Raw genomic sequence first — 20,711 nt, 5'->3', positions numbered from 1 at the left:
TTTGAAGTCTAAAGTTTCAAAGTATAAACCAAACCGATAATTTTCTTTCTTTAATTCCCACTTTGTCTTGCCGACTGGGGCTTGCTCTCTTTTTCTAGTTGGAAGTTTTGAAGAAAAACCCTAGCGACAGGGACAGTCCAAAACAAACAAAATTGCAGTAATTAAAATAGAATAATTTGGATTTTATGCAGTGCAACATTTGAATACTGCCTTTTAGTAACCATTAATTCGTCTGGCCCATCGTTGCTTCAAATCTTATCTTCATCTCTGTGGTGTGTGTTCGTTTCGACATAAAAAAATCAAAGTGTTGCAGCTGTTGCTCAACGTCAACTGTTAGAGCATCTCCAATTGATATGTTGAATTGTCACATCGATATGAAAGAATAAAAATTAAATGTTAAAGTTGCTTCAACAAAGTAGTTAAATTCTATATGGATTTGAAGGCCAAAAGAGATGTGTCAAAAATCACATGTCAAAAAACTTGATGTCAAATATTATTTTAATTATAGATCCCACTATTATTTACTTTCTTTTAAACTCTATGCATCATATGTCTCCCATTTACTTATAAAAATGTAATAAAATATAGTCCCGATCTCTTAGATTATAGGAGTTTAAGAGATTTGTGGTTATTACATCCAACGGTTCACTCACTCTTACACTCTTTTTAAGAATTTTTTTTGAATCATTAGATTAACATCCAACGATGGGTGATCGAATTTCTTGGACCCCTGTGGTCCAAGAGATCAAGGCTGCTATAATATGATATTTAGTATTTCTGGTGGAGTTTTCAAATTCAAATTTAATATTTTGCATTTGACATTTCCTTGGAGATGCTCTTAGCTAGTAATTAGAGCTTGATATATTAATTAATTAAAACAAAGTTAATCAGGTGAACAATTTACCGCCATCAAATACAAAAAGAACTTATATATAATGAGAATGCTTCCGTAACAGTACCTCAAACTTATTCCTTATTGTCATGTAAAAAAGCTAAATCACATGATAGTGAGTTATTAACCTAAAATAAGTCACAGTAGTGTCCGCCTTTTATAAGTTTTTCTCATGAAACACATCACATCGCATGCCCTGGGCTAAAAGCTTACACCGTTTTTCCAGCTGCCATGCCATCCATGGCAAGCAAAAACCAAAAAACAAAATTATTAAGATCCACCGTCAAGGTAGATTGACGTGGGGACACGTGGCTCGTAACTAGTCTTTCATATTCAATAAATATCGTAGCCGTTGTAAAAAACTCAAAAATAAAAATAAAAATAAAAGTAAAAGTATAGTCAGCAATATTTATTATTTATAGAAATAATAAAGTTCACATTTTTTCTGCGTCTTAAAATTCGGGACCATTAAAGAAACAATTTAAAGAGATCTGCCACTCGTACCACTCACCGCTGACATGTCATTACTCTCTTTTTCCTCATTGCTTTTGTCACTATCTTTGGGGGCCTCGATATCTTCCTCCTCCTCATACAAAACCCCATCTCAATCACCCACCGCACATTTTCCTCGACAGCACCAAAAGCCAATCCAACGGTCACGCAGGAAACAATATCATTAATTAATAATATTTCAGCTATTTGTAATGACTTTTTGTATTTTATATTTTTATTTTAATGAGTTTAGTAGTTTCCCAAGCATCTTTTTCCATCCAACACAGCACCAAAAAAATGCATTAAATAATCGCAGCTTCCATGTTTCTCTTACTTTGTGCCCTTTTGACCGGACCTCCTACTTTCCCCCCCTCTCTCTATATAAAGACTTTCCATCCCCTACTCTCTCTCTCATCAAAGCCTTTTCTTCCTCCTAGCCACTTGGTATTTCCATTTATCTCTGCTCTTCCTTCTCTCTCTTGCAATTTACTTTTGCTGTTATACTCTGTCATGGCTATGGCTGACCAAACACCTTCAAAGCGCCAAAGGGAAGAAACCCTAGCAGACGACTGCGAGGACCCTAAGCGCCAGAAGTCTTACAACCACATACTCTCTCTTCTCGATGAGGAAGAAGAGGAACCCTCACAAGACTTGTCCTCCATTATCACAACCCTTCAGCAAGAGCTCTCCTCTGACTCTGCCTCTGAGCCTCTCACTGCATTTCCAAACTCCGACGCAGACCAAGAAATTAATCAGTCCTCAGATTCCACAGCTGCTACAGCCTTTGAAGGATATGCCTCCTCTTCCTCAGGCTCTTCTTCACCTTCTTCTTCGAATACAAACTCGGGGTTTTTGAAGGAGGGGGATGAACAAGAAGATGACGGCGAGAGGGTCATGAGACACCTTCTAGAAGCTTCTGATGATGAGCTGGGGATTCCCCAGAGAGAGGAAGTTAGTGGGTTCGATGATCCAGAAGATGCTGGGTTTAACGGGCTGATGATGGATGGATTTTCTTTTGGGGATGGGTTATGGGAGCTTGATGATGAAGCTGCCAACTACTACACCCTGGTGCAATCTGAACTGTTCATGTAGTTCATTGTGAAGGGTCTGGTGGGAAGGGGGCAAAATTGGAAAGAAAAATATATATCTTTAGGGGAGTTTGGTTGTATGGGCAAATGTTTAAGAAGTAAAGAGGGACAAGATAGTAAAAATGGAGAGAATTTTAAATTTTCATTTTGGTCCCTCTTCTTTTGTAAAAATATCGTCGAGTGTCCTCTGCCAACTATTTAGAAGAAGATTAACTTGTAGAAGAAAAGAGATTCACATTCCATGACATTATTTACCATCAACTGTCCGTTTTATTTATATTTATTTGTTCTAGTTACTCAATTTTTCCCATCAATATTTCATTCAAGAGGATGTGATGTGACCCCAAGTTGAATCAAATTACCATTAACCCTTATTTAACTTAGTTTCCCTCCTTTTTTTTTCTTGTTTAAATTAATTAAATGTCCCACTAGTGAGGTTTCAGTTGGGAGGTCGTTAAATTACAAGTGGGTTTAGGCTTTGGGTGGGAAAGTAAAGGCTTAAGCAGGAAATGACGCTTTTGGGGTTTTGGGAGTGTTGCTAACATGAGCGATGCCCAGCGCACTACGCACTTGATAAAAAACAGAAGCAGTCTGTATCTGTATTGTAGAGGGTATACATATGGTGTACGTAAATCCGACCAAAGTTGTATTTAACGTTGTGACTCTTTTTTGAACATTGGATTCTCCATGAGTTTGTTTGTTCTTCCTTCTCACGGGTCACTTCTTTCGCGCGTATGGGTCACCGCTATCTTTACTGATTGAGAGTGACGACACACCGTTTCATAAAGGTGTAATATAAAATAGAAATAAAATATGGGTAAATCGGTTGGAGAGTTGTGGTGAAACACGATGCGAGTGCGACGAGTCGTACGCAAAACAGTGGCTGGTCGAGATGTGGGGTGGGGTCTCTTATTTCCGTGGGGTGTAGGGTCCATTCGGGAGATGAAAGCAAATCTAGTGCGACAAATTATTTCCAAGGGACCCAGAGGGTGGGGCCGGAGAGGAGCGTCCTCGATGCGAGAGGTGTGGGGCCCACTAATAAGACAGTGAGATACTGACGAGGCAATGCGTTGTCTGCCATGGCCACTGCATATAAAATATATGCATCTCGGATATATTTAATAATAGTACTATAATAATGAGGTGTTTGATGTGATGTGATGTGATGTGATGTGATATGGAGGGTGAAGATATTATAGGGGATGGTTCATGGAGGAGGGAGGGCATGGACCATGGGATGCATTTGGAGTGACAAAGACTGAGGTGCCATGATTTAGGGCCCCGCAGAGATATTAACTGGGTCAGAAAAGTAGATATCAGCATTTATGGTGAACGTCACGTACCGAGAAGAACTTAGTTGAAACGGCAAAGCTTCTCGATCAATAATGTCATATTACTTTAAAGAATTATTATGAGCATCATAATATTATAGTGTTATTCTCGTTTTATACTCTTCACATATCGCGTGTCTCCTTATCGTTCAGGCGAACAAATATCAAAAAATAATATTGAAATTTAAAACTAAGAATGTCATTTTCTTAATCATTTACATTCAGAGTTTGATAATCTCATAGTGGAGTCTTCATGGGAACTCAAAAAATGTCCACTAATCGTAAGTTCATTTGGATGGAGGGATGTTAAATCTATAAATGATATTGTATGGTAAAAATGCGTATATAGACTATTACAATTCATGTTTGCCAACATTTGAACAATAAAGAAAACATGAAAAGAAATAGATTATCATACAGTTATTTTAAGGTAGTTCTTGTTAGCATTAATGTCAAATCCAAATCCTTTCATTGAAACCCCTTATCCAAACGGTTCGCTTGATGAAAACATAAGAATTTGGGAATTGAATTAGAGATGCCCTAACACATAATGCATAGTTTGAGAAATGTCCAAAATATAAAATATTATTAAAGATGTCACCAGACAATAAGATTGGAAGTATAGAGAATTAAGATGCATAGATTTAAAAAAGTCCAACAATGACATGCCTCAATTAGGCGTAGGCTGTTTGTTTAGATGCTGAGCTTAAGAACAAAGTAATAAAGACAAAAAGAGATCTACGTGGGTGGATAGATAGGTAGATAATTTTGAAAATGACATGTGGGTGTGGCTGCTGCTGTCATAGAAATTAGTTGTAGAACGAGTAGAAGAAAAGAAAGAAGAAGAAGATTGATTTGATTTCTTTTATTAGCCCATTATTTACTCAAATCCAGTTTGAAAAACTGACACCATTTTGATTAGTGCGCCTCAGGAAAATGGAATGGACCCGGTTTAGAAGAGTAGACTTGACGACAATTTGCAAGCACCGTGCCGTACCCGTTATCTTCCAACAGCGTCACCACTTGGCGGCATGACTTGCACTCTTCAAATTTTATTCCAGAGTCTTTGAACAAATGACCCGTTTTTTCCAATTTTGAATTTTAGAACCGCACGTTGGTTCATACATAAGTTTTGATCTCAAAATTTTCATCAGGTGTCTTATGATTCACGTGATAAGAAACATAAACAAGAAAGACTTATAAAGTCAGTCATTATGTGGAAGTCTTGTTTTAATATCGTCTTGCGTCAATGTCCTAAAATGCCTTTCTTATGAAGGCAAGCGACTAATATAATTTCCTTGACGTGATTATTAACGTTTTTTGTTGGATTTTGACTACTTTATGTTTTTATTTATTTAAATGATTCGAATAATATTTTCAGTGTAAATAATTCTATTCATAGTCAACCTTTTATAATATGATGAATTATTAGAGCATGTTCAACCGATATGTCAAAAGTGTCACGTTAACATTTAACGGCTAAAAATAACATCACACATCACTAGAACTGAATTGTCAAAACTGATGTGGAATGAATATTGGAAGTTCATCCGTTACTTTTAACATCTTAAAAGTAAGATGTCAAATAAATATTTTATTATTTTTTAAAGACAGCTGACTGTAACTTTTATATATTTATTTATTTTATTCTTTATCTTAAATGATTTTAAATGATTTAACTATTACAATAATTATTTATTTGACATATCGGGTAGACTGCTCCACTCCATAGACAATTTGTGCGAGCCCAATCGTACTGCCGCCGGGCCAATTAAAGCATACTTGATCAATTGTGTTATATAAAATAAAGATCATGATGGATCTTTTATTGCGTCTTACATCTACACATAATGAAAGCTCTATAACCATCACAGACTCAGTCTTTGCTCTCAATTGAACATGCCGGCCACTTGGTCAAAATAAGGCCGTCCAGCTAACTTAATTAGCAACACAAAGTAACTTCTTTTTGTTTTATTATTTTTCAAGGATAATGGAATCCTATAAGTTTTTAGTTTTTTAAGTATCGAGAAAAAAATATTAATCATGTAAATCACGAGCTCACGAAAAAGCATAAAAAAATATAACGAACAAAACGAGGCAATGCGATGCTAGTGTCTAGTCAAAAAGAACCATCAACATATTTTCCATTTCATAGTTTTCCTTTATATTACGATAAAGTCGTACACCATTATTTAGGTCTTAAAAAAGACATTTGTATCAAAGTAAAGCATCATTGTATTGTATGCACAATAATGTATGACAGAGATGGGGATGATGGGTGAAGCATGCCATTATCACACAAAATTAATGAATAAACAAGGACACACAAATATAATACCCATTATACAAGTCATTGACTGAGCCGTGGTTGGCTGAGGGTTTATTTGGAACAGATTCTAAATCTTCCCCCACACAAATACAAGTGGAGAGGACCATTACCAAAGTACGTGTACGACTTTGTTAATTCAATTTAAAGATACGACTAAATAGAGAGGTGAGTTGAGGTGTGGGATCCATCGATGTGGGATGTGGTAGGAAGCTTCCTGAGACATACATTTGTTTTTTTTCTTAAATTTTAATGCAAGCAATGCTCTGAATTATTCTAATAGAAAAATTCAAACTTAGATGTAAAAGAGACGGACTCACTGTTTTGACCAATAGATATGTAATCTCGAAATACCTTTACCCCCACCACTTTTTTAATTTCTTCCTTGCGTTAGACTCAACTTACCACCTTAATTATTTGCAACTTGCAATTTGATGGCGATCAACCCCATTTTCCAGTCTATTTCTCTCTCTTGAATTTCCACTGTTAAAAAAATCTTAATAAGGAGCGAACGATACTCATCACAACCAATCAAATCCACAGTTTCTTCTTTGGGGCGAGATGTTTCCACATCTTCAATAATACTACTATGGGAGGAAATGCTTGTATTGTCAACATCGTTAATCTGCACCAATAATCAAATTCGATTTTTATTTGAATTTGTATTCTAAATTCAATATCATAGCAAGCAACCACATACGCATATTAAGCTAACTAATAAAGAGAATTGTTATTTGTCAATCGAATCTACCCTAGATAAAAACAGCTTTAACTTGTAGATTAGTGGCATTGGGTTAAAACCTCCCTTATTTTTTAGACCGTCACTTGTACTAAAAAAAAAAGATAAAAAAAAGATAAAAGATAAGTGTTATTTATATTTTACAAAAGTCATTATTTTGCATCAATTCAGAAAAAGTCCCCTATTGATATTATTGATTTAAGATGTCCCTTGGATTGGGATTGACTTGGGCAATAATTTGCTCCATGGCCGTGCATGCTTGTCTATAATGATGTCTTATCTCTTAACCGTTGGATCAGACTAACTAATTTAATCTAACGACTAACCAATTTGATCCAACGATTAAGAGATAGGGCCTCACTTAAGGGTCATATATAAAGCTATCACTATAGAAGTCTTGATGTTTTCAAGTCCTATACATATGCAATATTCATAACCATAAGGCTATCTCCAACTAAACTCAAATTTCCACCCTCCAAACTACAACCATTCATGCATTTTCAGGACTTAATTTTTTTTCCCTCCAACCTTGCAAACTCATAATTTGAGTCTACAAACTTTATTAAATTGTTTAAGAATGATTTACCCCTAAATTGTTTTTGTCGTTAATTTTTCTTAACATTATTTTTGTTTCAACATTTGTGATTTAATTTTTTAAACATTTTAATATAAAATTATTGAAATTCCATAAACATAACATTTCTTTTTCAGTTAAAATTAAAATGAGAATGCCATTTGTAGAGTTTGATAATGGGATCTCCTTTAGATAAATTAAAAATATTATTTTAACCATTTGATTTTAATTTCGATCATTGGATCTTCTTTTTCTCTTTAAAATCAAGTTGAACAAAAATATGAGCCGTTTATATTATTTGAGAAAGCTTGAAAAATCACAAAAAGTTGGTTCCCATTGCTTGAACGTGGCCAGCTTTAAAAGGCTCCAAAAAGATTAGATTAAAAAAAAAGATTAAAAAAAAAAAAGATGCATCATTGGTTTTCAAGGAGAGCCGTTGGATTCCAACGTCCCTTTGATGTGAGCCTTCGACGAGTCTAGCAAGTTGGCTTTGTCCTGCCATTCCTTCACGTGTTGTGCAAGTTGGCTTTGTCCTGCCATTTCTTCGCGTGTTGCGCAAGTTGGCTTCAACATGGGGCCCACAGAAATACCTCCCGGACTGAAAAGTTGGGCCAAATTCTGTCCAAAATTTCAGTCGGACCTAAATTATCACCCCTCCCTGTACATGGTTGGAGAATGTTTTTGAGGCTATAATTTTAAAATTTGGATTTGGCCCTCATGATTGGATACAAAACTCAGAACCCAGTGGGCTTCCAGTGGCCCATCCCCTGACTTACGCAAAGTTTATAGTTTGAGGGGCACGGGGGCCCACCAGCCATGAGTTATTTGTTGGAGCGAAACAAATAAAAATGAAACTGAAATAAGTTCAGCATGAAAAAGACATCATATTTCCCAGGCTAATTGTGAAAAAATAATTGGATGGTTGGGTGTCCAGAGATTAGCCTTGCTTGTCCATAGAATTCCTCAAAATTTAATTTGATATGGCCCAATACGAAGAATTCAAGTCCATTGAGCATTTTGGGCTCTCCTTCGGTCTGTGTGGTGTTCTTCGTCTCTGTGTCTGCTTTTCTCACAACAATACAAGGGTTTAAGCTTTCATTTCTTCGTTTTTCTCTTATTTTCTTCGCTGGCTCCAAAAGCTATGCAGGCCCTTAAACGCACAGCAACAAAGACCGAGTTGCGGAGACTCTCGTCCACAATCACCAAAACCCATTTCATATCCAGCACCAATTTCAGACCCTTCTCCTCCAACTCAAAGAAAGGCGACGACGACTGGAACGACGCCTGGGAGACCGCCTGGCTCCCGCCCGACCTCTCAGGAAGTAGTAGCAGAGCTCCATGGGAGACCGACGTCAATTTCTCGTCTTCAGAGTCGAGCGTAGTGCTTCCGTCAGACGCAGACCTGGAGACCAAGGCGTTCGTGGAGGACATGAATGAGAATTGGAACGAGAGAAGAAAACCCAAAGAAGAAAATCCGCAGAAGCAACAACAGCAAAGTGAGAATGGGTCGTCGCTTTATAGCTTGGATAGTATTAAGAAGGACTATAGGGTCAAGAAACAGAGGATCCATGCTGGCCTTTGGATGAAGGAGATTGAGAAGCAAGAGGAGGCTAAGTTGGCCGACTCGAATTCTTTCGGTGGCGGGGACGATATCGAGCGATTGCTCGATAGCTGCTCCGAGTATGCTCTCCTTCTGTTTTCTTTTTTATTTTTCTCATTTTTACTTTGTTTTGTATGCAGTTTGTGTATTCATTTTTAATGTGTTTAGTTTGTGGATTGGGTTTTGGTTCTTGTATTTGATTTGAATACCCTGTGGGTTCTGTGTCAAATTTGAGATGTTTCACTTGCACACATACCCAGTGTCCAATAGTTATTTCATTTGTTATGATTTAATGCTTTGAGTCTGATTGATTGTTTTCTTGATGTCACTGGATTAAATCTGCATTCTTTACTATCTGCCTGTGTTAATGTTCATAGAAATTTTTTGAAGGCTGCTTGTTAATTTACTTGTTGGGTCTACTATCGGGATACTTGCAGCATTTTTGATTCTGCCAACAACGATTTGGAAAACTCTAAAGTCCCAAGTGCTTCCGACTTCAAAAACAAACCGGATGGTTGGGAAACGACATCCAAGGCTAAGGATGGAAATGTATGGGAGATGACCCAGAGAGAAGAAGATATTCTTCTCCAAGAGTTTGAGCGTCGAATTGCGTACAATAAATTTCAGGTGTGTAAATACACCCAAACAGACTTGTATTTTCCTTCTTCCTTTATACAGTATGTTCCGAGTGTAAGCATAATATAAATGAAGAGCGCAACTCGTAAGATTAATCCCAAGTTTCAGATTGTCTGTATAAATTTATATCAAATCTTAGACAAGGGTGTACAAGTGTTGCACATGGCTGTGGTGCATCAGACTTGGTAAAAGAGAACTTTTGAAATTTGACTCTTATGTATGGAATGATGCTACGGTGTCTCCCAGTATTTCTGGTTGTGAATTCAACCCCTTGTTGCCTGGTAAAGACTGTATTTTCTGCATAATGGCGCCACACCTACAGTTTTTCTGCCGAAAAGAGTTTGAATGTACTCTTTCATTACATGTATCTTAATCTTATTGCCAACGTCTTCCTCTCTTACCTGTCTTTCCTTTCTTACTATTGGTTATCTAACATTGGCACGCAGATTGCTAGTTTTATCAAGACTCACATATTTAGCCGGAGGAGACCAATTGATGGGTGGAAATACATGATAGAGGAGCTAGGGCCAAATGCAAGGAAAGGGAAGGGTTCTGTTACAAGATTACCGAGTCTATCTGATGCATCAACCCAACCCTTTAAGGAGGAAAACAGTGCAATGAGCGGCAGCAGCATTATGCCCTTTAAGGAGAGGTAGTTTGCTTTTGGACTATGTTCATATATTCCCTTTTGCTGGAAGATTTCGGAGATTGGGCAGTAATGACCTTCCTTTGTTTAGAGATGTCAGCCTCGAAAGTATTCATACCTACCATATAAATTCTTGCAATTTTAATCTCTGGCTTTCTCAATGTATGATCATACCATCCTGTAGGCAACTGAAAGTGCAATTAATTTAAGTGAAAGAATGTGTGCATTTCCAACTTATGAATGGCATATTATCTTATAAGCCTTCAATATGGTTTCGTAGTCACTTCACCAATGACCAAAGGCTTCCATTCCATGATAACCTCTTGTATATTTGCTTGCGAAAAAGAACTTATGGTGCATCAGATCAGTCACGTTGACTTGTTACCACATGAAATTTTAGTTGACTCGTTACCACATGAACTTTTAGTTTAATGGTCCCAAAACAGGTGAAAAGAAGAAAGAGAGGAATCTCATTTTTATTTATTAAGAATTGCATCACTTTTTGGGAGAGCAGTTGTTACGTTCCATCTTCAATCCAAATCGAAACCCAAAATTAAGAACAAGATAAAGTGTGCAAAATGCCTGTTGTCGTGCCAATATTATGGGTAATGTATCGATAACATATCAGCACTTTTCTTTTTATGGCATGTTATCGACAACATGCCATAAACAGACTCGATTTATTAGTTAGTTGGGGTTCAAGGCCTCTATGCGATTTGGTCTCCACTTTGACCCAATATATATAGTGCCTAATTTCCTAGCCCCAGTTCAAAACAATTCAAACGCTCCCGCTGGTGCCTGTGCCGCATGGCTGATGACATTGTTAGCCAAGTCCTCACGTCTGGGGCATAGACTCGAGCTTTGGCCCAAACACCACTCTATGTTCCCCGACGATCTGAAGGTAATTTCTCTATTAGAATCTTGCAAACAAACCTCAGAAATCTCTCAAATCCATGGCTCTATGGTCAAGACTGGTCTCGACTGCGTTCCTTTCACATTGAGCAAGCTTCTTGTCTCTTCCATTCATGACATTCAATACGCGGCCTCCATTTTCAACCACATACAAAAACCAAATCTCTTCATGTTCAATACCATGGTCAGAGGCTATTCCATCAGTGATGATCCAACGCATGCTTTTCGTGTTTTCAATAACTTGAGGGCTCAAAATATCACGCTAGACCAATTCTCTTTCATCACGACGCTCAAAGCTTGCGCTCGTGAACTGGCCATTGGGACCGGTCAAGGGATTCATGGGATTGTTGTGAGGTCTGGGCATGGGATGTTTGTCAATGTAAAGAATACCCTTTTGCATTTTTACTGTATTTCTAGGAAAATGGAAGATGCACATAAGTTGTTTGATGAGTTTCCTCAAGGAAATGACTTGATTTCATGGAATACTTTGATGGGTGGTTATCTTCATGTGTCTCAGCCTCAAGTGATTGTAGATTTGTTCAAGCAAATGTGTAGGAGCGGTTTTGAAGCTAGTGTTACCACCGTTTTGAACCTTTTGTCTGCCATTGGTGATTTAGGAAGTTACCTTGGAGGAGAGTCTCTTCATGGGTACTGCATCAAGATTGGCTTTTGTTCGGATTTACATGTGCTTACTGCTTTCATTGATATGCATGCAAAGAATGGGCAAATTGATTTAGGACGTCGGATTTTCGATGGAGTTGCTGTGAAGGATGTTGTATTATGGAATTGTTTGGTGGATAAGTATGCAAAATGTGGCCTGGTACAAGATGCAGTAGCTTTGTTGCGGTTGATGAGGCTTGAAAGAATGAAACCCAATTCATCTACACTGGCAGGACTGCTTTCGGCTTGTGCTGCTTCTGGGTCTGTAAGTGTAGGGAGTTGCATTAAGGATTATGTGGAAGAAGAGAACTTGGTTTTGGATGCGGTTCTTGGAACAGCTCTGGTTGATATGTATGCTAAATGTGGGTTTTTGGAGAAGGCACTTGACATCTTTGAAAGCATGGAAAGCAAAGATGTGAAATCATGGACAGCCATGATTTCGGGTTATGGTGTTCATGGGCAGGCAGGCAATGCCATAAGGCTGTTTCATAGAATGGAAGAGGAGGGGTGCCAACCTAATGAAGTCACTTTCTTGGCAGTGTTAAGTGCTTGCAGCCATGGAGGGCTGGTGACAGAGGGAGTTAGATGTTTTGAGATAATGGTTTGCAAGTATGGATTTGTGCCAAAAGTTGAACACTACGGTTGTATGGTAGATCTTTTGGGTCGTTCAGGATTGCTGGAGGAAGCACATACACTAATTGAAAGCTTGCCCATCAAGAGTGACGTTACGGCATGGCGTGCATTGCTTTCAGCTTGCAGGGTTTATGGGTACGTTTCTCTTGGGGAAACTGTAAAGAGAGTGTTAATACAACTTAATGATGATCATCCCACCAATTCAATGCTATTATCAAGTACTTATGCGATTGCTGGAAGGTTGCCAGATCAAACGAGAACACAGGAAAGGGAGGATGAAAAGATGGTGAGAGGAGAGAAATTCAGGCAAGTTCGAAAAGAAGAAAACCTGATAAAAGAAGCTGGACGTAGCACAATTGAGATGGATAGTCAAGGTTGAAAAAATAAAAGTCAGCAAATGACCTGGTATATATTCATATATTGGTTTCCGTATGTTCGAGAACTGTATTAATAACTTGATGTAACAAACCTTTCAAACAAAAAAATAGATTTTGATGTAACAATTTTGGTACAAAATTTGAATCATAGTTTCATGGTATCAGCTTGTAAGCTTCTTAACGACTTAGGTTGGGCTCCATTGGATTTAACGTGAGAATTCTGGTTGGTTTCCATCAATTACAGTCGGGAGTACCAGCAAAAACACACATAAAAGGCCTTAAAAAGAAAAACATGAAGACAAAAAGAACAGCATTAACTGCAGATTCCTGAAAACGTCTTTCATCTTATGGATTTATCTTTTTCCAATTTTTGGAAAACCATCCCCTACAGTTTTTCACATTCTAATACCTCAGTCTACCTGCGAATTCTGACTCCAAATACTTTGATCGAACCCCAGGGAATGATTTAGGGGTAAACAAATTTACACATTCCAGTGGAGAGGAAGAGGATGATGGGATGTTTGCTACTGCAGAGCTGACAGCATATTATTACTCTGCACTTTTTATATTATGCCGCTCGCATAACTTGGCCCCATTTTCAGCCCACCATCTCTCTGCTGCTTCTTCAGTGAAATGTCTCCGACTGTAGAAGAACATTTGAATTTTCAGCACACAAGATTAATCCCACCATCTCTCTGCTAAGATAGATGTTAACTTGGTTGTATTTGGATACTTTGAAAAATAATGGTGCGGAAGGGAAAGCGGGGAGGGGGAGAGATATATACCTGAAGCGAACACGTCTGAGTTCATTACCACCATCTGGCAAGGAGCATAAAGTTATATATACACCAGGCTCATCTTGTAGCACCCGCTCTGCCTTTCCAGTTTGTCCTTTAGTTCCATTAGCTAAGATTCGATCCATTGAATTGCCATTGGACAAGTCTGGAGTAGTTATGTTTGTCCGATGGCTCTCTTTGGATAACTGGTCTGCAAAATTGATTGCATGGCCAGCCATAGAACCTGAATTGCAGCCGCCGATCTGTCCTTCTGGCATTCTTTCAGCCATGTCCTTCAACTGTTTGAGAAGTAAAATCATTCACAACATCAGAAAATAGTTAATAAATAGCATAGCATAGTTGCAACCCCACGCCCCAACAACCAAATAAAAAGAGTGAGGAAAAAGTTGAGACAACATATTTAAAAAATAATCCTGAAGTTGGGAATTCGTTTTATACGTATCACAATCAGAGAATTCACCAGTTGATCTTGACTTTATCATTAATCATAAGTTTTACGAACATTTTTCCTGATTGACATCAAGAATCCACTTTGCAGTTAGACAATATACGTAGATTCTCTTACATATATGACACATTAGCATAGAAATGCCTGAATTGGAGACTGGATTGAGAATCTTTCATGTCCATTGCAAGCAATTTATGCCTTTTCATATTCAAATGTGAATGCATCTACAAATGTCTCAATTAAACCCATCAACAAATATTTTTCAAGTGAAGCAATAAGTTTAACAACATGTCTTCTGCACCACATAAAAACACATGAAATTTTTAAAAGTTTACAACATGATGATGTAGATCAAATGGTGTCTATCCTTAATAAGTTAACTTGCTCTCAGGTTATTCTTTTTAGGATCCATCACATATTGAGTTCAAGTCTGAAAACTCAAGATCTTCACAATATTGAAATGGAAACCCCTTCTGGGGAGTAATATACTGCATCTTTATTAATGTATAACTAGTTGGACGACTATGCTTGCTTCAAATTAGCTTATTATGGGAAAATATCACATTGATAATATAAAATTGTATGCATGGTACTGGTCAGTCCCAGCCAATTCCATGTGAGGCACTTTGCTCCCAATTGAGTATATAAATCGCAGTTATAGGGCTAAAATCACAAAAAGCAGAATATTTAACAGAGAACATTTCCAACCTGAGCAGTCAGAGACTTAATAACTTCCTTTGCAGATTTGCATTTTTCAGCTTCATCTGCAGCTATTGCAGATACCTCCTCCAATTTCTTTGATGTTCTTTGCAGTTCAGCTTCAAGATATCGGGATTTGGAAGTAAGGTCTTCTACCTACATGGTTTTTTGGATCACTTTCAGCTTTGTGTAGAGCACTTCAACCAATTTAAGGTAGAAAAGGGAATGAAAGAAATTAAAATCACTTAATAGTCAATGCAAAAATGAGAAACGAAAGCCCCTAATTTTCCTATTGATGAAAACTTTAACCCATTGCCTTAGTTCAAAATCCATGGTAGCTCCTCTCCCTTAGTAGTTACAAAAGGTCTAAGATTCAAACTCCTGAACTCACCACAAGGAGGTTCTTCTTACTAGACAGAGAAAAGTACTAATAGTGTCCAAGTGTAATTTTTCTGCTATATTATGTTGACCTCCAAAAATAAACCACCTTGGATGAATTAATAGTTTGAGACTATGTTAAACTCTGTCAATAAAAGAAATAAAGGAGAGGACAAAGTAAGGAGGAAACTTAAATTTTTTTGTTTTGTTGAAGAACTGGTTTATGGAGGACGAAGTAAGGAGATAAAATCTTGTCAGAGTTTATAACTGAAGCAAAAAGCCTCAAGGATTAGGATAGATAATAATTTTGCAAGAAATTGAGATAAGACCTTTTTCTAGAAATACCCATGAATAATGATGTACTGCCAACAGTCTTTGGAGATCAATGATGGTCTGCTTTTGGAGTGCTATTCCACACAACAACAAAAAAGAGTGTCCGGAAAGAGAAAGGATATAGGCATGAAGTAAAGAATACAAAATACTATTAACTCTTAGAAAATGAACGGGGAAAATTGATGTTAAGAGCATTTAGATCTCAGAAACATATATTAGTCTCATGTTATGGCACTGCCTGAGAGTATACATATTTGATTAAGATTTAGCTGTATGGAGAGATTTAGTTGAAATATTAGATTGTAGTCACTAAAACCAGGCTTACCTGTGTCCTTAAGTTTATGATTTCTTGGCTCAAACTTCCATTTATAAGCTTGGAATCCTCAAGAATATCATCAGAAGACCGACGTGGGCTTGACTTTCCTGAAACAGGAGACGTAAACCGAGAAGCCTTTCTGGAAGCAGGAATTGAAGCTGATACAACTTTTTCTGAATCTCCAGTGAGAGAAGTTGATGCTTTTGTCAAATTAAAGCCCCCTAACTGCAACTGTCCATTCAGCATGGGAAAGACTCGAGTATCATGTGCTTCTGGTTTTCTGTCTTGCTTTGGATACTTGCTTTCACTCTGGTTGGTTGAGCCAAAAGATGAGAGTCTGGAGAGTGTTGCTCGTAACATAGGGACCAGAGTGTCTCTATCTGCCACATCATTGGCTTTATGACGTATATTTCCACTTTTAATTGTAGGACTTCGCAAAGCAGAACTAGTTTCTGCGGCCTTCTTTAGTTTAGCATAACACTCATCACACACCCGATATGGCTTGTTCATATTTGGAGCTAAGGCAGCTTTCAGAGATTTTTTGCTGCTGCATGCTTTGCAGAAGACTAGTCCACAATTGTAACAATTATGACGTTTTCTTCTGAAACCAAAGGGATTATGACAACCAGAGCAAACAGAATGGTCAGCACTAGATGCCCATTTATGAAGACAAATGACCGCTGTAATGTTTGGACCACATGTTACACTCTTTACTTGCTTATCCTTTATACAATCTACAAGGGTAGGTGTATTTCTATGATCATTGTCTCCATGGCCTAGTTGCCCATTTGAACCCCTTCCCCAAGTAAAAACCTCTGTCTTGGAAGTCAAAACTGCAACATGATAAGAACCACAGGCAATATCTTCAACAAAACTATCTGCGATTTTGCCCTCAACCAGAGTGGGAACTTTCCCATCAGCTAAAGGATTGCCAAGCTGTCCATAAGCAGCACTTCCCATTGTATATACTTGTCCTGAGGTTGTAAGGGCAACTGTGAGATTATGGCCACATGCTACCTGACAAATATGTTTATCAACCAATGCAGCTACGCATTCAGGAACTAGTCTAGATTCTTGATCACCATGTCCAAGTTGGCCTGTATCTCCATCCCCCCAGGTGTAAAGATTTCCAGATGAAGAGTTACTAGAAGTCTCAGGACTAGATAATTCATTTGTTACTTCAACAACTGCAGCAGTGTGCCAAACACCACAAGCAACCCTTGTTGTTCTTAGCCCTCCCAAAGTTTCCACCTCCCGTGGAGTATTTGTGCTACTATGATCCCCATGGCCCAAGGCACCGAAAGAACCATCCCCAAAGGTAAATAACTGGCCAGCTGATGTCACAGCAGCTGTATGCCATGGTCCACAAGCGATATAGGATACATGTATACCATCCATGTGACCACTTACCTTTTTGGGTATCCAATGACTAACTTCACTTCCATGCCCAAGCAGACCAAAATTATGAGTACCATCACCCCATGTATAAAGATCTCCAGAAAGTGTAACAGCACAAGTGTGATATTCCCCGCATGACACTAATTCAACATTAATGCCACTAAGAGTGTCAACGAGCTTTGGGTGGGAAACATCTGCCTCTACACCATGCCCAAGCCTGCCTCCTGACTCCTCTCCCCAACTGAAGATTTCCCCTTGCTTGGTGACCAGCACCGCATGTCTGGCGCCACAAGCAATTCCATGAACATCTACGACCACTGTTGATTCCAATACCTTAGGCAGAAGAGCATCTGTCCTGAAACCATATGAACAGCCTACTCTATCTACACCACCTCCTAGTACTCCACCACCAATACCTTCACCCCAAATGAAAACATCTCCTAATGCATCAAAATCATCTTGACAAGAACCTTGACTTGAGGAGCTTACAGCACTAGATAAACTAACTCGAAAACCTTCAGCTGCAGCAGAACTTCGACCATTTGAGTTATCTACAGATGCAGGTGATAATGAGGAATTAGAAACTGATTCAACTTGAGTGGCACTCTTGGGGGTTGCAGTATATGTAATTATGTCAGCAAATGCCTTTCCTAATCTACTCTGTGGGATATTCTCCAAAGGCACTCCCTCAGTATCTCCTACATCCTGTAAGTTTTGCAGAATACCAAGAAATACTGTAAATGCTTGGTAGATTAAAAAAAATATGTTTATTTATTTTTTTTCCTGAAAGAACAAAAGATAAGTCACCGATACATACAAATGGTGTGACTGATGGAGAACTTCGTCGAGTACGAGTATGGGGACTATCTAGTGATGTGCTGTCCAATCTTGACTCACTTCTCCAGTTCCGGTAGTTACCTCGACTGACTAGTGCTTTAAGACCAACAAACCAAACTTCAGCTTCATCCTTGTCTTTGCATATCTGTCCAATACGGTGGTAATGTATTAAATACAATTCGAAGTTTAAAATTTCAAGAAGTTCATAATACTAACAAATATGACTTCCTATGTTTTTTTTTTTTTTTCTAGAATAAATTTCTTAGGTTTTGATTTGCCTTGTATATGCAGTTGCAAGAATGAACCTTGAGCATGCTGGCTGTGAAAAGTTAAATTTGCTTTATCTTGAAAACATATCCAGCAAATATACTTACCAAGTCCAAGGACCTATCGTTGTATAGGAGTGAAAATGATTGATACTCCTTTTCAGGCCGTGGATACCGCTGAAATATTGCCTGGAAGAAAAAAGCCACACTAGTACTTATCAATATTTTTGGAAAGTATGCAAACAAAGGATACAACAATTCAGTAAAGGAAAAATAAATTAGGATAAAGGTAATTGGTGACACCATGAAAGAAAAAAAATCTAAAAGCTTTTTTCAAAAGCAGGCATAAGCATTTAAGAACATTTTGACAGTTCGATAACATAGTTCAGCTTTGCATTGAGATTTTTCTTGCAAAAGAGAATGAAAATGCAAACTTACTGTACGCTGGCCAGGAATAATTGTTGAAACATGACTGAGTTTAAGGTGTTTTTCTTCTTTGCCAGAGTACCATATCAATAAAGACTCATCCTGAAACAAAACCAAAATTATCAGAGTCAACAGAACAGAAATGAAAGAAGGCTACATATGGCAAGGCAACTTACATTAGAAAGCCGGAATGGGCAGAACTTTGGCTTCCCTCTGCGCCCATATTTTAACAAAGTTGCACCTTTCTTAAGTGCTGTTATGGCCTGTAAATAGAATGAAAATATGGAAGGAGTTTAATAATACAAGAGCACAAACTGCACTAAGGAGGCTAAATGCTTCATGGTTCAATAGATCATGTAGGCAAAAATAATCGTGATCATTCACTTGAATGTCTGCATACATAACTCTAGACATATACTCAATCAATTGCATGCATCATGTAATCAGTTCAAACCTCAAGTGAACAAAATGTTCAACTGACCAGGACCCAGCAGTCTCACAATAACTGTTAAATTCATGAAAATAGTTTATGAAAAGAAATGGAAGCGGAGTAAACCTGCTCGATATCCCTCTCGACAGGACCGCTTCTCTGAGGACTAGCCATTCAAGTTGAAATATCAGGTTTTGCCCAGAAGTACAAGACCCAACACCCATTTGAACACCACCACCACCTAATATTTTCAATACCATAACCCAATTCCCAACTTCTCCCCATCAAATCAACAAAAAGAAAAAATTACTCTATTTTTGAGCCACAAGAAAATTGATTTACTCCACCTCTAACCCATTATAATCACAAATGGGGAACAGCCCTCAAGAACAACCTTGCAGCTCAAGAAACTCAACCCAAAAGCCTAAGAATTTCACAATGCTGCAAAACCAAACCCCAAAATGCCACACAGGAAGGCTCCACTAATCAGCACTCAGCTCTGAAACAGCTCAAACGACTTCCTCAGAAATCAAAGAAACCCTAGAATTCACATACGCGGTCGAATTCCTCCGGGACTTTTGGATTTTCGCATTGTCCGACACCAAAAAGACACATTCTAAAGCGGAAGGAGCAAAGAAACGAAGATTGAGTTTACCTACATTCCGAGAAAGTTGCAGAAATTCGCCGAATGTGAGCCATATTCCAAAAATCTGAGGTCGTTCAGTTCTAAAAAGAAAAAGAGACAGAGAAAGAGACAGAGAAGATTTGAAAAAAGAAAAGAAAAATGAGAGAACTAAGCACTTGGTGATGTCGGTGAGGTCGTCGTCAATGTCATATTCCCCAGAGCTTTGGGGATTGTTGGTGTTTGTTAACTAACGTGCGCACCTCTCTCTCTCTTCTTTCTTTCTTTCTTTCTTTCTTTCAAGCTTTAACTGTTTGTTTTGTCTCTCCTGATTGCCAAATCAATTTGGTGTCGCTTCATGCCACGTCACCAACTGAAATCTCCGGGATGGGGATGGTTTGCTTTTGTCTTTATTTGTGCCAATAAGCATGTGTTTTATGTTGACCAAAACTAAAGCTTGTCTTAATTAATTAATTAATTTGGTTTGCTTTTGATTTCTTTGTTGAATTATGTCCCCTAAAACTATGATAAAAAAGGATAATGTCCCCAATACTTTGATAAGAAAAAAAAAAGTTATGTCTCCTAATATGCTTTCTTTTCTTTTTTTGGTTGAAAATAATCATATTCTTAAGAAATAATATTTTGGGAATATTTGAGGTTAAATGCTAAATGAAACATTTGTTCCAATTTAAAAACTAATTTTTATTTTATTTTTATGTTTAAGGTTTATTAAGAAATGAAAATTCAAAGTAATTTTTAACAAACAAATAATAAAACTAAAATTAAAGTTGTGACCTAAATTAAGAGCACTTCCATTCATTTGTCATGACAAAGGGTAAGGACAAGTAAAGGCAG

General features: G+C 37.8%; 4 protein-coding genes across 4 annotated transcripts; 3 read left to right on the top strand and 1 right to left on the bottom strand.

Moving 5' to 3' along the window:
• Window positions 1–1,747: 1,747 nt before the first annotated feature.
• On the top strand, window positions 1,748–2,733 carry LOC103321601 (uncharacterized). Its single transcript, XM_008223424.2, has one exon. The coding sequence runs from the start codon at window positions 1,895–1,897 to the stop codon at window positions 2,474–2,476; it is 582 nt and encodes a 193-aa protein (XP_008221646.2). The 5' UTR covers window positions 1,748–1,894; the 3' UTR covers window positions 2,477–2,733.
• A 5,739-nt stretch (window positions 2,734–8,472) lies between these two features.
• Window positions 8,473–10,591, top strand: LOC103321600 (mucin-like protein). Its single transcript, XM_008223423.3, has 3 exons — window positions 8,473–9,122; window positions 9,480–9,669; window positions 10,125–10,591. Exons 1-3 carry the CDS (start codon window positions 8,584–8,586, stop codon window positions 10,332–10,334), a joined length of 939 nt encoding a protein of 312 aa, XP_008221645.2. The 5' UTR covers window positions 8,473–8,583; the 3' UTR covers window positions 10,335–10,591.
• Window positions 10,592–10,988: 397 nt separating this feature from the next.
• On the top strand, window positions 10,989–13,045 carry LOC103321598 (Pentatricopeptide repeat (PPR) superfamily protein). The gene has a single exon (XM_089045792.1). It carries the CDS (start codon window positions 11,034–11,036, stop codon window positions 12,906–12,908), a length of 1,875 nt encoding a protein of 624 aa, XP_088901918.1. The 5' UTR covers window positions 10,989–11,033; the 3' UTR covers window positions 12,909–13,045.
• A 185-nt stretch (window positions 13,046–13,230) lies between these two features.
• LOC103321597 (PH, RCC1 and FYVE domains-containing protein 1) lies at window positions 13,231–20,168 on the bottom strand. The gene is made up of 9 exons (XM_008223421.3): window positions 19,361–20,168; window positions 18,981–19,067; window positions 18,817–18,906; window positions 18,487–18,567; window positions 18,093–18,257; window positions 15,887–17,980; window positions 14,860–15,006; window positions 13,692–13,981; window positions 13,231–13,549 (listed from the first exon to the last, which is right to left on the bottom strand). Exons 1-9 carry the CDS (start codon window positions 19,406–19,408, stop codon window positions 13,456–13,458), a joined length of 3,096 nt encoding a protein of 1,031 aa, XP_008221643.2. The 5' UTR covers window positions 19,409–20,168; the 3' UTR covers window positions 13,231–13,455.
• Between the last annotated feature and the right edge of the window lie 543 nt (window positions 20,169–20,711).

This window comes from Prunus mume, linkage group LG2, assembly GCF_029339155.1.
Source record: "Prunus mume cultivar Tortuosa linkage group LG2, ASM2933915v1, whole genome shotgun sequence".
Taxonomy (NCBI): Eukaryota; Viridiplantae; Streptophyta; class Magnoliopsida; order Rosales; family Rosaceae; genus Prunus; species Prunus mume.
Note: the sequence above shows the minus strand (reverse complement) of the source record. Positions and strands in the feature narration are given on the sequence as shown.

Excerpts from the sequence above, each read along its gene's own strand:
- LOC103321601 (XM_008223424.2), top strand. The coding sequence starts at position 1,895 with ATGGCTATGGCTGACCAAACACCTTCAAAGCGCCAAAGGGAAGAAACC.
- LOC103321600 (XM_008223423.3), top strand. The coding sequence starts at position 8,584 with ATGCAGGCCCTTAAACGCACAGCAACAAAGACCGAGTTGCGGAGACTC. Across the intron at positions 9,123-9,479 it reads TTGCTCGATAGCTGCTCCGA|CATTTTTGATTCTGCCAACA; the intron begins GTATGCTCTCCT and ends GGATACTTGCAG. Across the intron at positions 9,670-10,124 it reads TTGCGTACAATAAATTTCAG|ATTGCTAGTTTTATCAAGAC; the intron begins GTGTGTAAATAC and ends ATTGGCACGCAG.
- LOC103321598 (XM_089045792.1), top strand. The coding sequence starts at position 11,034 with ATGCGATTTGGTCTCCACTTTGACCCAATATATATAGTGCCTAATTTC.
- LOC103321597 (XM_008223421.3), bottom strand. The coding sequence starts at position 19,408 with ATGGCTAGTCCTCAGAGAAGCGGTCCTGTCGAGAGGGATATCGAGCAG. Across the intron at positions 18,568-18,816 it reads TTATTCCTGGCCAGCGTACA|GCAATATTTCAGCGGTATCC; the intron begins GTAAGTTTGCAT and ends TTTTTCTTCCAG. Across the intron at positions 17,981-18,092 it reads CTCCATCAGTCACACCATTT|GATGTAGGAGATACTGAGGG; the intron begins GTATGTATCGGT and ends CAAAACTTACAG.